Source organism: Panthera pardus, unplaced genomic scaffold (genome assembly GCF_024362965.1).
Source record: "Panthera pardus isolate Hobbes unplaced genomic scaffold, ASM2436296v1 HiC_scaffold_6, whole genome shotgun sequence".
Lineage (NCBI taxonomy): Eukaryota > Metazoa > Chordata > Mammalia > Carnivora > Felidae > Panthera > Panthera pardus.
In genome coordinates, this window is record NW_026526991.1 from 83196215 (window position 1) to 83212767 (window position 16553).

Consider the following 16553-nt stretch of genomic DNA (forward strand, 5'->3'; position numbering starts at 1 on the left):
CAGCTATCTACTAAATTTACCAATCACAGACAAGGCTTTACTGGCCCTTCCTTCTAAAATTTGGTCCTCCTGCCCCATCATTCCTGGTCTTCTTATTCTCTTAATTTTCTTTATATCACTTACCACCATTGCCTGGTATTATAGTATATAGTTACATGTTTATTTGTTCACTCTTTGAATACCTTAAAAATACTAGTTTCATGGATGCAGAGGTTTCTGTCTTAGTTAATTTTCTAGCATTTAGAAAAATAACTGACAAGGAGTTGGCAATTGGGTGTTGCACAAATGACATACTTTACACTCCCTGAGACTTTCAAGAGCAGTTTTTCCTTTCATTGCCTCTCCTTGACTCATTCAATTCTTTCCATTCCTCAGTACTTAAGCCTATTTATTTTACAACAGAATGAAGCCTTCTCCTTCCCAGAAAACGGCCCCTGAGAGTTTACCTTTAATAAATATTTCTAAACATAGAATTCTTACTTTAATCCCCACAAAATACTCCCTACTCATAGATAAAGCTTACTCGTTTAAAACTTATAGCCAAATCATTTTTTGTGTAGCCACTAAATGGTTTTGTCTATTTAAAATTATATCCGGAAGGCAGGGGTTTAACCAGTTGGGCTTAACCTGCTCAATACCAGGTTCCCAGAATATTTTTAATGAATATTTCATCCAATTTTAACAAGAGGATGGTAGGGGATTAATAGTTGAAAGAACACGGGTTTTGAAGTTACACACATTTAGGTCTGATCCCAGCTGCCGCTTAATAATCCCTCTTGGGCAACCTTGAATGAATCTCTGAAACTCTCAAGATAAATGAATGTCAAATTCTTAACACTACATCTAACACAGTAAGCTCTCAACCAAGTTCACCTATTGTTACTTAGTTGGGCTGCTTGTGAGTCTTATAGAATATAGAAGATTCACTTATTCAGAAATGACTCTCTCCAAATAGGTCTTTGTTGCTAAAAAGAAGAATTTTAACGCTCCCTTTTGTGGAGATGTTATCTGTGTAAGGAAGCTGCATATCCACTTAACCCACACACCACTATGGGGAAGTCTGGGCTCCCTGCTTCTTAGGGAGAGTAGATGATCATTTTCTTGAGAGAGCTCCTTCTGGTATTAACCTCTTTCTGGTATCTAATTTTCTTATTGGGGTGGGGTGGGGTGGGAATAAAACAGTTTCTTCGGGCTACTTTCTTTAAGCAACTTCAGTCTCTAACTACATTTTTTTTTTAATCTTATTCAAATACACTATACACCCATGTTCATTCACTCACCAAAAAAGCATTTCTTAAGGGGATTCTTAGTGTGGTACTAGCAGATACATAAATAGTGGTCAACAAAAGATGTTACTGGCTGTCCTTGTTTAGTATGTGGCTTACAGAGGGCACAAATTTCAAGAATTTGGTGAATTAAGAATGAAGGTGAGAGTAAGATAGTAAATTATTTTACATTTAGAGTCTTCTATTCCCTGACTTCTCTTACTTGAAATATAATTGACTAGTGCCCAGTGCAATAAATACATTGTATACTGAGGCAGAAAATGAAGCCAGATGGGACAGGAGTCAACAGACTCAAATTCTTCCATTAATAATAGATTTCTTTGTAGAGTTCCCATTAATAACCCTAAGGTCTTGACCAATTCACTTTAAATCCTTATGCTTCAGTCCTGTGTAAAATTATAAGGTTTTACTAAATGATCTCAGAAGTCCTTTCTGATTAAGAGAATTCTATATTCTATAATTCCAATTTTCTTCTTTAGGGAAAATAACTCCTTATACAATAGGTTTCCACAAATTTTAAAGTTCACTATTTGCAATTTATTGCAATATATAAGTTGAATATATTTATGTCAATTTCATGCTACTTCATAATTCAAAATTATCAGACAAAATGCCTTCCTTGAAAGAGTGAAATCATCATCTGAAATCAATGCATACAACTTGAAAAAAGTAAACTGAATGCCGTGGTACAATCCCAAACGTGTCATTATACAAAGCATGGGTTTCTTGCAGATAAATGACCATCACCTGGAAAGAAATTCTTTTCTGAAATAAAAATATTCCAGCCTGAATCTCTTCAAAATCTCTATTAATTTGACAGATTCTTTATCAAGAGATTTTTTCTGGCTTCCCAAGGTGTTCAGCGTTAATATGCAAAGATTTAGTTTCTCTTCCATTTTATATTTGACTTCCTACAAGAAAAGTCACAAAACAAACTCCACTATTCCAGTGTTAAATATAAACAAATGACAGGCCATTCCCATCTCAATCGTATTCATGGTTATTAGACACTAAACTTCTAACTGAACAGATACCAAGTCTCAACTGTCCAAAGATTATTTTTTGGACCCATTATCTCAATTTAACAAGTACATATTGCGTGCCTATTATGTGACTAAAATTGAGCTTTTTTAATATAAGCAGTCCCTAACCATTTCATCAATCATCACAACTGCTTTAGAATAGAATGGGGCAAGGAAATGCAATGAAATCAGTATTTGTTCATTAGCATACTCAAAAGCAATTAAAACAAAAAAGGGTTTGTCAAGGAGGTTGAAATTAGTATTTCAGAGTTCACTTCTTGCTTGAGCTTAACTTAGGAAACTTATGGATGTTAGAAAGTTGTCTGGCAGCCAAGAAGTAGAGATAATAAGATAAAAGATAAGGAGATTTCTTCTTTTATGCTTCCTTTATAACCAAACAGGAAATAGTTACCTAAGTTCTCATTTTTCCAATGTTCTGCTAATTTCTGGTATAATGAAACTATCAGAATCTCAGGAATAACATTCCTTTGCACAATAATTATTCCATCAAATTTAAACAATTTTTTTTTCAAATTTAAGCAATTTTAATAAGTCAAAGAAAAATTCAAGCTTAGACTAGCAGTTCTCACAAGATTCAAATAAAATACGTTTTCCATTCAATTATTTTATCCTGTCTCTTTAGTACATATCACACGTCCTCACTCTCATTTTTCCCCTCATGTTCATGCACACTTATCCTCACACACACATCTTCATGCTCTCCCATACTTTTCCCTACTCTCACACATACTTATTTTCACACTTACCTTCACGCACCTACCTCATGCTCTCACACACTTATGCTACCCTCATGTTCACACACACTTATTGTCACTCTTAGACACACTTACCTTCACCCTTACACACACTTATCCTCACCCTCATACTCTTACTTTCACCCACATGTACATACTCACACACATCCCCAGACATACACTCCATACACATCAACAGCCCGAGATAGCAGAAAACTACATAAAGTCTTAGAAATGATACTGCATATAATATTACCTGGTTTAATAAAGCAGAAGAAAAAATAGGAAAATCACAAACACATAAAACACTTACAGTAAGTTTGTTCTCCCACTTTTTTTTCACAGTAAATTCTGGACCAGTTACCCACTGTAGAGAGCTATCCATGAGGGTTTCAACTTCAGAAACTTCTTTGTGCTGAAAGAATTCCACATGTTCAACTGGGAATTCAGGTGAAAGGCATATGCTATTATATAAGAAGTAATTTAGACCAAAGGTTCTCTATAGAGAATTAAGACACCATACACAGTTCTTTCTCATTTAATGCCACCCATGACTTTCCTTTATCCCGGGATATTGCCATGTGTAAATGCTAACTCTTGTCAGGTGCTGCATATATGCTGAATATATACAGATAGAATCATTTTTTAAGACAAAACATGCACATTTTTATTCCTGTCTCAAATAGTAGGAAACAAGCATTTTCATGGATTTCTTTTTCCACTCTTTAAATACTACCTACCATACGCTAGGTACTATGAAAGTGTCTAGAAATACCAACGTGAAGGTAAGATGTTTTCTTCCTCTAACCATCTCATTTCTAGCCAAAAATCAAAATGGAATAAGAGGTACTACTATTAGCCAGAAAGAAACTGTTCACTAGATACTATGTCTTCCGTCCTCTGATACTAATGATTAGCCTGTAGGAAAAATAAGTTCGAACAATTTATAACGAATGATCAACCTATTTGTCCTGATTGAGCCAGAACTGGAAGATTATCTTCAGGAAGGTTTAAGAAAAATCTCTTTTCATAGTAGGATTAATTTGAATCTCAACAAAACACAGATATGCCTGTACTCCACAAACATACTGTAGATCAGCTATCTGCAAATGTTCGTAGCCAGTGAATCACCACAGTACATGTTACACAATACCAGCTTTTGAAGGACAGCTATGAATTCCACTCCCTTTTGTCCAAATTTTCTCAGTAATAGCATTTCTTGGTCCATCAACATATCCAGAGATGACAAACTGGTGAAACTGCACTGCCACTCAACTTCATTGTCCTGAAACAATTATTAAAGTGTCCACAACTCTGTCATTCTAATAAAGAACATTATTTTTTTATACAAATGATATTCATGGGTCAATATAACTGTCCCCACCAGAGAGTGCTAGTTGTTTTATGAAATCCTCCTACGTTACGGAACAACAGCTTACATTTTCTTTCTAGGATGGCGTCAACTTAACATTTATTCATTCTTAAGGAAAAACATTTATTCAATAGATAACATTTACATGTGAATAATATAAACCACTATGGTTCTAATTTAAGAAAATAGGGGAAGGTAAAGAAATACACAAGAAAAAAAAAAACTATGGGGAGGGTGTTCAATAACCGCCACCGCAAAAAACTAGTTTCTTTTGTCTCCTCCTTTCATAAAAGTCACTCTCAGATGATGTTTTCCAAAGGATAAATTCTTATGGTTCTCCCAAAGCATCCGTCTCCTATCGTATTTTTGATACACGACCACACCACATTTAACTTCCTTCTTGTTGCCTATTGGAAAACATTTCAAGAGCTCTTATTTCTACACTTCCTAAGCCATTAGAATGATAAACCTCAGAGCCAGAACTTTGCCAGCTGCTTAACCCCTGTTTAGAAGTATAGAACTTTACAGGCTGGCATCTTGACATCATTATCATCTCAGAGGACTGCTGTGGCAGATTTGCCACCATTTCATTCAGTCTGGCAGTCTGGCCTGGTTTCAAAAACACAGTAAGATGATGAGTATTTGAAACAGAATGTCAGGAAAGCACAGCCCTCAGAAGAATGTCCAAGGCTGCCGGAGACAGCTTTAGATGAAGGCAGCATATGTTGCCCCCGGATCCTTGGCAGGAGAAATTCAAACAGCATTTGCCCTGAAGACATTTTTCCTCTTCTTTCAAGGTCATGTCACAGCTGTCAGGAGGAGGACATTCTGACATATCCATCGTCCACAGACATGGAAAGCCCATCAAAGTGGTGAAAAGAAAGCAATTTGCTAACAAAGCATTTCCTAACACAACAAGCACAGACTGGAAAGTACAAAGGAGTAAAAATATAGTCTTTGGGGGGTGGATCTCCAACATTTCATCCCCAAGAAGGCTTTTGATAATTTCCTCCCATGCTGAAAAAACTGGGTCTTCCTAACAGAAATGTTTTAAAGTAATAATTCATTTGCATTTTTAAATTAACCAAAAACATAAAAATGCTAATTTCTGTTCAGAATGTAATAATCAGTGCCATTACATTGGGATGCTACAATTTCATTTTAGAGCAAAGAAATTTCATGACTTTTCTAAGCATCTTTATTTTTGTCAGATACATTTATTTGGGGGGGTTAGGGAAATACCTAAAGATAGTTCAGGGATCTCTATCGTTATCTTCAGGACCCCAGGCCCGGGGATCGGCACAGGTACTTTCTCCTAAAAAAATATTAAGACTATACAGATTTCTAAAGTCTGGATACACTGAACACATGCTTCTTCAATCTTAGCCTTAACCTCACTATGATTTTCAGTCATAACGTGGAAAAGGTCCATTTTTTTTTCAGGCTAAGAGACTTTAGGTTTGGATTCTAAAAACATTCAACAGATTTCCTCAAAATATCACAGGTGCTCTTCAGCAAGCTTGGACCTTCACCTGAAGTAAGCTATTGCATATGGTCTTATCTTATGAAGTTTTGCATTTGATGATAATTACCTACCTCTGCAGATTGAGCAAGAGTGAGTTCACAATGTAAAGATTTTTCTTCTTCAGAGATGATACTATTACACTCTTCGCTAACATTCAGCTGGATCCCATTTCTTGAAAAATGAAAATAATAATCCAGTCCAGTTAGATGTGACTATGTTATAAGTCACCAAAATGGGGTTTATCACTCCAGTAAGCCCTCATGTGTGCCAAGGATTGTATAAAGTACTTAGTAATAGAGAGAAATAATATTCTCTGTCCTCCAGGACCAGCACAGACTAATGACTCTAGGCGGTTGTAAACAAGTAGGCCATGCTTTTTTTTTTTTTTTCTCTCTTTTTTTAAGAACTAGAGCCAATAGTTAAAAATGAGAAAATCTAGATTTCTGGCTTTTCTTTTAAAAATCAAAAGATGCAGCTACACTGGGCCCATATATTCTTGATTCACTGGCCTTCATCTGGGTAATACACTTTTCTCAGTTGTCACTCTTCTAAATGTGTGCACTTATCCCAAATATTTTGCTCACTTTTGATATCTGTGTGGCTCCTGTAGACTCCTGGATAGCATAGTGTGCATACTTAAAAACAATTATAAGATGATGTATGTTAATAAAGAGGTAAGAACAGCATGCCATGCATGCATTCAAAAGGATTGCTTAATCTCAAAGTAAGAAAAAAGCATGGGTCATGGAAAACTGAGAAGGAGATCTATCGCAGAAAAGGAGAGAAAAATATCATGAATGTGGCACAAAGAATTGTACATAGCTCAGCAGACCAATGATGCAGGGTGGAGGCACATGAGAGAGAGAAGGCTGGTGAGAAGTTGCTCTACTTACAAGATAAGTTCCTGTTGCAAGTGCTGTAATTCATGAACCAGTTTGTTTTTATCGCCTCGTAAATTCTGGAATCACATACAACATTAGGCTATACGTGTTACTCTAATGGGGGATTTACATTTAAACAACCCCACCTTGCAAACTGTGAGATTATTATGGTATACCTCTATAATGTTTCCATATTCTATGATGGTTGACTTAAGTTCTTCTATACTTAAATCCTTCTGAAAAGCAGAAGAGAGAATACCAAATACATGTATGAGTCTACCAAATCATATTTAGATTCTCAATCTGAGCCACAGAAAAATTGTAAATGCCCAATGATGATGAGACCTTCTACCAATCTTATTTGAAAGCTGAACCAGTCTATGTTTATGATTAAAACCACATAAAAAAAAGTATGGGACAGCAAGGCAGCTATACCTAACTGGTGCCATGATGTTCTATATTTGCCTGGTTCTGTGGAATCAAACTCTAAAAGGTAATTCTTAAGTTCAAGTCAAAATTATATTTACTATCATAACAGGAAAAAAATCAGTCTACCTGCAAATGACTAATGAATTATTAAGGCATCCAATTTTATCCAGTTCAAATGATATCTGTTAATCATCGTTTTGTACTCTAACACCAGAAGGTACAGTCACCGTCTGACCTATAGTTTTACCTCATGATTAACATAGTGCCTGGCAAATGGGAAGTGCTCAATCAACACCTTATGAATGTTGGGCAGAAATGCAAAGTGGTGGAAAGACCAGAGTTACAGAGGAAATGAGAAGCCACTACAACAATGCACTCTATGGAGACAAAGAACACTCACAATGAAGAGAGAATTTGGTACAATATTCAATATCTTCATCAATGTCCACCACAATTCATAAAGGATTCCTTTGAAACTTTGTAACAGAGAAACGAAAAGGAAATACTGCTCTTTATTCACTTCCTCCATCTTGGAAGTTTATTACTTAGATTGTGTCCTTCCTATGTCTCTTAAAGCTACCATAACCAGCATCTCTGTAGCCAGCATCTTTTGTTAATACGTAGGTCATGATTAAGGATACAATGATAAAGAAAATTGTGTCTATCTACCTATCTATCAATCAAATCAATCTAACTAGGTAGAAATAACTGGGGAATATATTCTTCTTGTTCCCTAAATGACTGCACACTCATTTACGTTATTATGAATTAAAACTACATCACTGGGGCACAAGGGTGGCTCAGTCGGTTAAGCTTCCAACTTTAGCTCAGGTCATGATCTCATGGTTCATGATTTTGAGCCCCACATTGGACTCTCTGCTGACAGCACAGAGCCCGCTTGGTTTTTTTCTCTCCCTCCCTCTCTCTGCCCCTCCTGCACATGCACACACACTCTCTCTCTAAATAAATAAATAAACTTAAAAAAAGACTACATCACCATATCTAGCCAGTAACTGGTAATTGGTACACGAATATTACATAAATGGATGGATACCACCCAAACTTAGGATATGTTAAAACTTATCCCAGATGACAAAGTCTGTATTCTTTGTTCAGAAGAACATTTTTGTGAAGTATTATAGAGGAAAGTCCTGTGATAGAATATTAGAATCAGGTACTCTAATAGGGGTGAAGTTACACAAATGACCATCTCCTTTATGATTTGGGGAGAGCTAGCAAACCCCCATGGGACTTCATGGGCAGGGACCATACCAACCTTCTGCAAACTTGCATCTTTATTAAGCAAAGTGTTCTCATATGTGTGTAACTGCATCTGAAAAGAGACAAGTTTCGGGAAGGCCACTGGGACATTGCTTTGGTAAAAGATAATGCCATAAAATCATTCCAAAAGGGAGACATGTTTCTCAAGCACCTTTAACGGGCATGTGTTTCTTTATAAACAACTTTCACATCAACCTCATGACAACTCGAGAGACTAGGGCCGTTGCCCTCACTTTACCAGTGAGGAAGTTGAAGCTCAGCACTATTAGAAGACTTGCTCAATGTCACACATGGTAAGGGACAGAACTGAGCCTATAATATGAATCTTCAGCTTTAGTCATGTGCCCTTTCCACTATTTTACACTTTATATAATAAGACCAATAGAGTCTTCATTTTCTTGGTGAAAATGGAAGTCTAGATAGAACATGAACACAAATCTATGTCAACATATAAAAGACCCTTCCTCTTGGATAACAAGTATTGTAGAAACCCACAGATGATCTAGCAACATAACCTAAACTTGCCAAAATCTCATTAGTTAGATTGCAAGAAAAAAACTGTCTTTTAAAAACATAGTTTAAAAATGTTCAAGATGTCTCTTAGCAGAGTGAATATTAGAATATATTGATTTATTCAAACCAAAGGCAAGCTTGTTGGCAAAGTCTTCTAAATATAATTGACAAGTATGTATACTGATTAAATTGAAAACCTAGAAAAATGATCATCATAGTCAGAAGTAGAATCATCCCTTAATCATATATATTTGATATCCTTTTAGGTATTTTCACATAATCTTCTCATATGAGTTTCCACCAAGCTTGGGGATTAGGTAGAAAATATCACAGCCATTTAGTAGGTGAGAAAAGAAAGACTTAAAAGAGGTTAACTACTTGCTTGAGGTCATAAAGCTTTTAAGTAGAGAAGACAGGATTTGAACCCATGTCTTCTAACTCTATTAGTTTATGACAGTTGTGTTTTCCAAAAACAGTCATTCCTAGAATAAAATTAATTTGAATGTCTAAACTATGAGATATATATATATATATATATATATATGTATACACACATACCTACAAACATGAAATTTAAATATATCATTTCACACATATACTACAGCAAAAAATATTATTCAAATAAACTATTAAGATGACAATAAGTAGATATGAATTCCTAAATTTATTAATATTCTTTAGTTTCCTGATAAGAATGTATGGAACACATAACAAAATATACACCAAATATAGACTTTTTAGATGCAGTTTAGATAAAAAATCATTTTTGTAGGTTATTATCCCTTAATTCAATCAAGGATACATTTTCCCAGCACTTGTTTTATGCATTATGAAGGTATAATAGCTGAAATCTTTGATGATTGAGGGATTTACAAAACCAGATACCCCTCAATTAGAAAATACCATTATAATAAAAAATATAAATAGTTACAAGTGTTGGCAAGGATGTGGAGAAATCTGAGCCCTCATGCATAACTGGTGGAAATATAAAATGGTGCCAGAAGAGAGTCTGGCAGTTCCTAAAAAGGTCTAACATAGTTATCCTATGACCCTGTAATTCTACTCCTAAGTGTATACTTAGGAGAAAACACATGGACACAAAAATGCATATACAAATGTTCATAGGAGCACTGTTCATAATAGTCAAAAAGTACAAACAGTCCAAATGCTCATCACCTGATGAATGGATAAACAATACGTGGTATATCCATAAAATGGAATATTATCCAGTAATAAAATGAAATAAGGTATTGATATATTTTATAACATGAATGCACCTTAAAAACATGTTCAGTGAAAGAAACCAATCATGAAAGACCACATGGTGTATATGATTCCATTTTATTGAAATGTCCAGAACAGGTAAATCTGTATTATAGAGACAAAAAAAATCTCTAAAGTGGTTGTCTTAGGGTTGGTGGGGAATGGGAGTGACTGCTAAAGGAATTTCTTTGGGGATGATAAAAATGTTTTAAAATTGGTTTTGGTGATGTTTGCACAACTCTGTGAATATACTGAAAACCACTGACATATCATTTAAAGTGGGCTAATTTAATGACGTGTGTTATATATCAGTAAAGCCATTACGTAAAAAAAAAAAAAAAAAATAGAAACTGTGTTTTATATACTCTAATTGAGACATTTTGAGGAACACCAATTTCAGAATTTATAACCAAAGGTTATTGTATCAATGGGTCATATACACCTTGATAAAGTAATATTGGTTTGACAAAAGAAAATATTTTACCAGTATTTGGGAAGTGCTTACTTGGTGCTCAGTCTCAGTTTTAGACAATTCCTCAATCTTCTTTTCCAATTTATAGATATCCATAATGTTCTTAGTATTCTGGGTAAAAGAAGATAATATTCTTAGATTTAGACCAAATAAACAAACAAGCAAACAAACATCACAAAGTCTTTTTTAGGAAGTGGTATTTTCATCGTTAACATCACAATTCATTTTAAACTAAGGGAAAAAACTTTAGACTTTATCCAAAAATAACATGATCCTTTTAACATGACCATCCAGGGGGCACCAGGATGGCTCAGTTGGTTAAGCATCTGACTCTTGTTTTTGGCCCAAGTCATAATCTCACAGTTCATGGGTTTGAGCCCCACAAAGGGCTCTGTGCTGACAGTGTGGAGCCTGCTTAGGATTCTCTCTCCTTCTCTCTCTCTGCCCATCCCTCACTCATGCACACATGTGCACTCTCTCTCAAAATAAATAAATAGACTTAAAAAAAAATTAACATGACCATCTAGGGATACTCTTGAGAGTCCCTTCTTATCTTACATGCCACCTTGGCTGTGCACTCCCTGGTCACATCTTCATCTTCAAACCGGTCGTTCCCAGAAAATTTGACCCCCTTCTCATTTTCATTGTGAGCATCTCACTCTTTAACCACCACTTCTTTCCAGATTACTTCTTTGAGAGCCAACAAACCTTCAGTCCCCACTGAAGTCTACAGTCCATTGATCCTACCGCCTTCTCATTACCCTTCCACTTTCCTGTGAACTCAGTTGCCTTTTCACTCAGCTTTAAATTCTTCCATGGTCCATCATTATAATCCCTCCCTTCCACTTCCCCTCAATTCCTTTGCTTCTCACCCACTTACTTCTTAGTATTTGCTTAATTTCTGGTTGCTGCCCACTCCCTGTCAGCACCTTTTCAGATAAACATTGTTAAAGAAAAATACAAATGAACCAACAGATCACACATTCAATTTATAATTTTTAACTTCAGTGTTTACTGGTGATCAGATCATACAATCCTAGTCCATTCACAGGGCCACTGGCCTAAATCAGGGATCTGCAAACTACACCAACTCTCCCACCCCACCCCTGCAAGTCAACTCCAGCTGACCACCCAGTTTGTAAATAGTTTTACTAGAACGCAGCCATGCCTATTTTTTTTTTTTTTTGCACGTTGTCTGTGGTTGCTTTCATATGACAATGGCAGAAGTGAGTTGTGGCAACAAAGGCCTTTTAGCCAGGCAAGACTAAAAATATTTACTATGAAATCCTGTACAAAAAGTTTATCAACTCCTGGCCTATTTCATCCTTTCTCTCCTTAAACTCCAATACCTCCTCCAGCTTCCTCACTCTCAGGTGATGTCTTTTCTTTTATCTCAGTGAGACATTGGAAACAATCAGAAGAGAGCTTCCATATCACCAGGACATATGATAAATATCCTTGGATGTTTTATAAAGTATTTGTTGATCTAACACTTCTCTCTACCTCCACTCTAACTGCTTCAGTCTGAGCCTCCATAAACTTATGCCTGCCATGTTACAAGGTCCTCTTAATTGGTCTCCCATTTCTTCCCTTGCCTCACTACAGTTGATTTTAAACCCAGCAGCCAGAGTTATGTTGTTAAAATAGAAATCAGATCACATTACTCATTTGCTCAGAACTGTCCAACGGCTCCCATCTCAATCAGTGGAAACAGCCAGAGTCTGTCAAAGCCTACATGTGCCTCTGTGGGTGGGTCTTGCTCCCCACAGCTCTTTGCTGTACCTATTGCTGCTGTTTCCCTCTGCTCCAGCCAAACTGGCCTTGCTGTCCTTCACAAAGAGCAGGCAGACTAAGCCTAAAGACTTAGAGCTTATGGTTTCCTCTGCCTGGAATGCTCTCTCCTGATAAACCTTGCATTTTTATTAAGTGATTAACTTCATAGGGCTACTTTTTCTAACTACTCTAGTTTAAATTGCTCTGTCCCACAATTTTGTTTTCTGCTTTTCTTTCCTCCATGGCACTAATCACCACCTAGCATGCTAGTTCCACATGGACTATTCTGCTTAAGCTTATATCCTCAACACCTAGAATAGTGCCTAGCACATGGAAGTCTCCCAATGATTATGTGTTGGTTGAATGAATGAATGAATGAATGAATGAAGTGAATGGAACTAACTACCAAACTATTGCGCTGTTAGTCTTCACAATGTATCAGATTTTTACCACCTAAGGAATCTAGTAATGAATCTAGTATATGCCTTTTCTAATGAAAATCAGTATTTGCAATGCTGTTTCATGTTGAAGGGTTCCAAAACTTCCTCCTTCTATCTCAGTTCTAAATTCAGTTCTGTACAATTTTTCGATGTTAGTCAAACATCTTAAATACAAGGAGAAAAATGTCTTGCACTGGGAACTTAATTGTAAAGCACAGGCTTCATGAAAACCTGGCCTTGTAGCTAAACCATGCCTAAATCTAATGTAGGGTTTCTTGACATTTAATCGTTCCTTTCCAATCCACTATAAAATTGCTTTAATGTCCAGTTGGCCCATATTTGGAATAACTCTCCATCACAGACTGTTCATCACAGCTTAGTAAATATTCCTGATAAACTTATAAAAAGCCCAAATAAAAACTATATATAAATTGACATTCAAGAGGTACTTATAGAGAATTCTCCTCCAAAATAGTAACTTACTAGTAGCTTTGGTACCTGTTGTTTCAATGCTTTAATTCTGTTGCTTAGAAAACTTATTTCATAGAATTATTTTTTTAGAGATTTTACTAATATTTCCTAACATATATGAAGTACATTATGATTCACCAAATAGCTTCACATACATTATCTCAATCTCCAAAATAACTGTAGGGAATAGGTATTATTAACCCAAAAAAGATAGATGGCTTTTCCAAAGTCAGACTTTCAGACCTAATGACTGAATCTTAGACTCAAGACTTTTGCTACCTAGTTCAGTAGAATAATAATGGGAAATTATTAGATAATGTCTACATTTTCCTTCTTGATTTGTATACTTTTTATATGGGTTAATTTCATTTCATCTTAAATTTGAATTTCTAAAACACCATTTCTTCCACGGATAATTATAAAGGTAATAATGTACTTCTATTACAGACATGAAAGTCCTATCCATTCTTCCTCACTTGCCATTTGACAACAACAACAACAACAACAACAACAACAACAACTGATCTTTGGTTCACAGAATCCTAAATATTCAGATAATTTCTATTTAATCCAGGGTCAGAACTCATGCTTGTATGATTTCCAGATGTTTATCTGTGCCTGTGTTTAACAATTTCAGCATACCTCACCTCTTCTTGGAGAATCCGAATCTTAAGAATCAGAGCCCGGTTTTCTGTCTCCTGATTCATTAAGAGAAAGTAATTAAAAAATATTTAGAAGTTTATGGAAACACCACATACATTTACCTCTAAGGCTACTGACATTCTTTCTCTTTATTAACTTTAAATATGGTAGTGACATATCACAAGCCTAGTCTGAAAATATTTTCAATATGGAGCTAAGCCTTTGGCTTCAAGTTTCTTGGGATTTGTAAGTCACTTTTCTCCTTGACTCAGTCTAACTGACAGGGAAGGAAAGAGGAAAACCAAAAAAGGAATAACATAGCTTCTTTCCCTGCTACTTTCCTCCCATCCACTTATGACAGGTAGTGTGAATTCATCTATTTAAAATGGCACCCTGAAATCACGAAAAGTTCTAGCTTTCTACTTGAAGTTGTTGATATTCTCAGATTCAGTATTACCAGAACATACAAATATCAAAAGCCATTTAATCATTAAGAGCCCCAAATTCAGAACCACAAGAAAAAAAATATTCTAGGACAAGATATATGCCAAAACATTAATAGGAAATCTTGTGGATAAGGTAAGGATTTTTGTGGGGTTTTATTTTTTCTTTGTTAATATGCATTTCCTCATTTTATAGAGTGAACAGTTATTACCTATGTAATATAAAAATAAAAGGAGAAACATCTCAGGTTAAGATGTCATTTGTACAAGAATGAAAGAATACACACACCACATAATTAGAATCTGAAGACCTGAGTTAAGTTGTAGCTCTACACTTATTGACTTTAAATAATCAAAACATCTCTGGACTTTACCTATAACTATTAATTTTTTTAACTGAAGAATAGCACCTTCTGCTTTTACTTCACAGAATTTCTATGGCAACCAACTAAATAAAGTAGTAAAAATTCTTTTGAAATTGTAAAACACTATAAATTGCACAAGGTTAGGATTGTATGTCTAGGGCTCAGCACTTTTAACAGTAGCAGCTAACAATATTGAGTCCTAGGAGGAAAGAGGACATTGATTCTTTTCATGTATTAACTTATTTAGCCCTCCCAGCTAGGGCAGGTAGTACTATTATATTACTTTTACTTGTGAGGACACTAAAGGTTAAAGAGGTTACATGGTTTGCCTAAAGTTACACAGCTGTCAGAGGCAGGACTTGTATGCCAGCAGTCTGACTCCCGAGTGGCTACTTGACAATTTCTCAACATTTCCTCAACATAGAAGTTCCTGTGTGGTCCCAAATTGAGTCTTTCCTGTACTGCATCCACAGAGATGTTCAGAGTCACCTGACAATGAGTCTAGTCCTCACATTTTGCTATTGAGGCAAGAGCTGAGCTAAACTAAGCTGTGTTGGTTGTGGCAGTGACACAGGCCTGGAGTCCAACTGTCCTAATGGCTAATACATCTAAAAATGAATTAGTCTGAATGACTTATAGCTGATCCCACCATCATTAGCAATGGTAGAATACTGCTGGAATATAGAAGAATTTTGAAGATTATTACTAAAGCTCTAAAGATTATTACCAAAATGGTTTAACATTCTCAATAAAAATAACTACTTTTTTTTGGCAGTTGAGGTAAAGCTTTGTCTAAGTAATGTTTTGCTCTAAAAATTATAAGCCTGTGTTTATTTAGTGTAAGGACTGATTTATGGGGCTTCTTAGATTACTAAATTCATAAGTACTTAGTTATCTAAGTAGAAGTAAGTATGGGGATAATGAATTTTTTGAAAACCTTTCTTGAGAAAAAGCTGAAAATTTGATAGAGAATTTTTTTTTAAGAAAATTCAAGTGGTTTTTAGCATTAGTTATTTACAAATTCACTTATCAACTTCTGGAGGCATTCCAGAGATGTAGGTCTTCACAAACCATTGTGGATAGGATTGAGTAATTTGTAAAGACTTTTAATTTTGGTTGAAAAGAAAAACAGTCTATCCTATTTGCCTTTACTTTTCTTTTTTTTCTTCCAAATTTTTATTTAAATTGCCTTTACTTTTCTAAGGTATTACCAATTCATTTATCAGCCCACTGACTTCTGAGTTTTGCCTCCAAATAAACCCTCTTGGCTATCAGTTATGTAAATTATATGCCAATTTTAAGGTACTTGGATGACTTACTAATTGTTTGTTCTGAGCTATAATCATGGTCTTCTGCTCTTCTGAAGCATTCATACTAATTTTCAGTTCCTCCAGTTCTTCTTTTAACAGATTCGTTCTCATATTAGCCTGGTGGGCACTGTGGGGGTGGGTTGGGGAGGAAGGCAATGAGCAAAACCTCAAATATAACTGTCAAAGATACAAAGTAAAGCCAAGGACTATTTTTGGACCCAAGTTGAAAACCACTAAAGGCTTAAACCAGATACCAACAACAGTAAAAATATACCCATGATCTTTCACAGCCATTTGAAAAGAAAGAGAT

General features: G+C 35.5%; 1 protein-coding gene across 1 annotated transcript in view; it reads right to left on the reverse strand.

Moving 5' to 3' along the window:
- Window positions 1-16553, reverse strand: part of IRAG2 (inositol 1,4,5-triphosphate receptor associated 2) — a 129340-nt gene that overhangs the window by 69748 nt on the left and 43039 nt on the right. Inside the window, exons 7-16 of the mRNA XM_053895276.1 lie at window positions 16253-16370; window positions 14131-14181; window positions 10833-10910; window positions 8547-8603; window positions 7018-7077; window positions 6854-6918; window positions 6032-6131; window positions 4217-4348; window positions 3377-3478; window positions 2034-2197 (exon numbers count right to left, since the gene is read on the reverse strand). Of these exons, the coding sequence (XP_053751251.1) occupies window positions 2034-2197; window positions 3377-3478; window positions 4217-4348; window positions 6032-6131; window positions 6854-6918; window positions 7018-7077; window positions 8547-8603; window positions 10833-10910; window positions 14131-14181; window positions 16253-16370 (927 nt within the window). The remainder of the gene's footprint in view (window positions 1-2033; window positions 2198-3376; window positions 3479-4216; window positions 4349-6031; window positions 6132-6853; window positions 6919-7017; window positions 7078-8546; window positions 8604-10832; window positions 10911-14130; window positions 14182-16252; window positions 16371-16553) is intronic.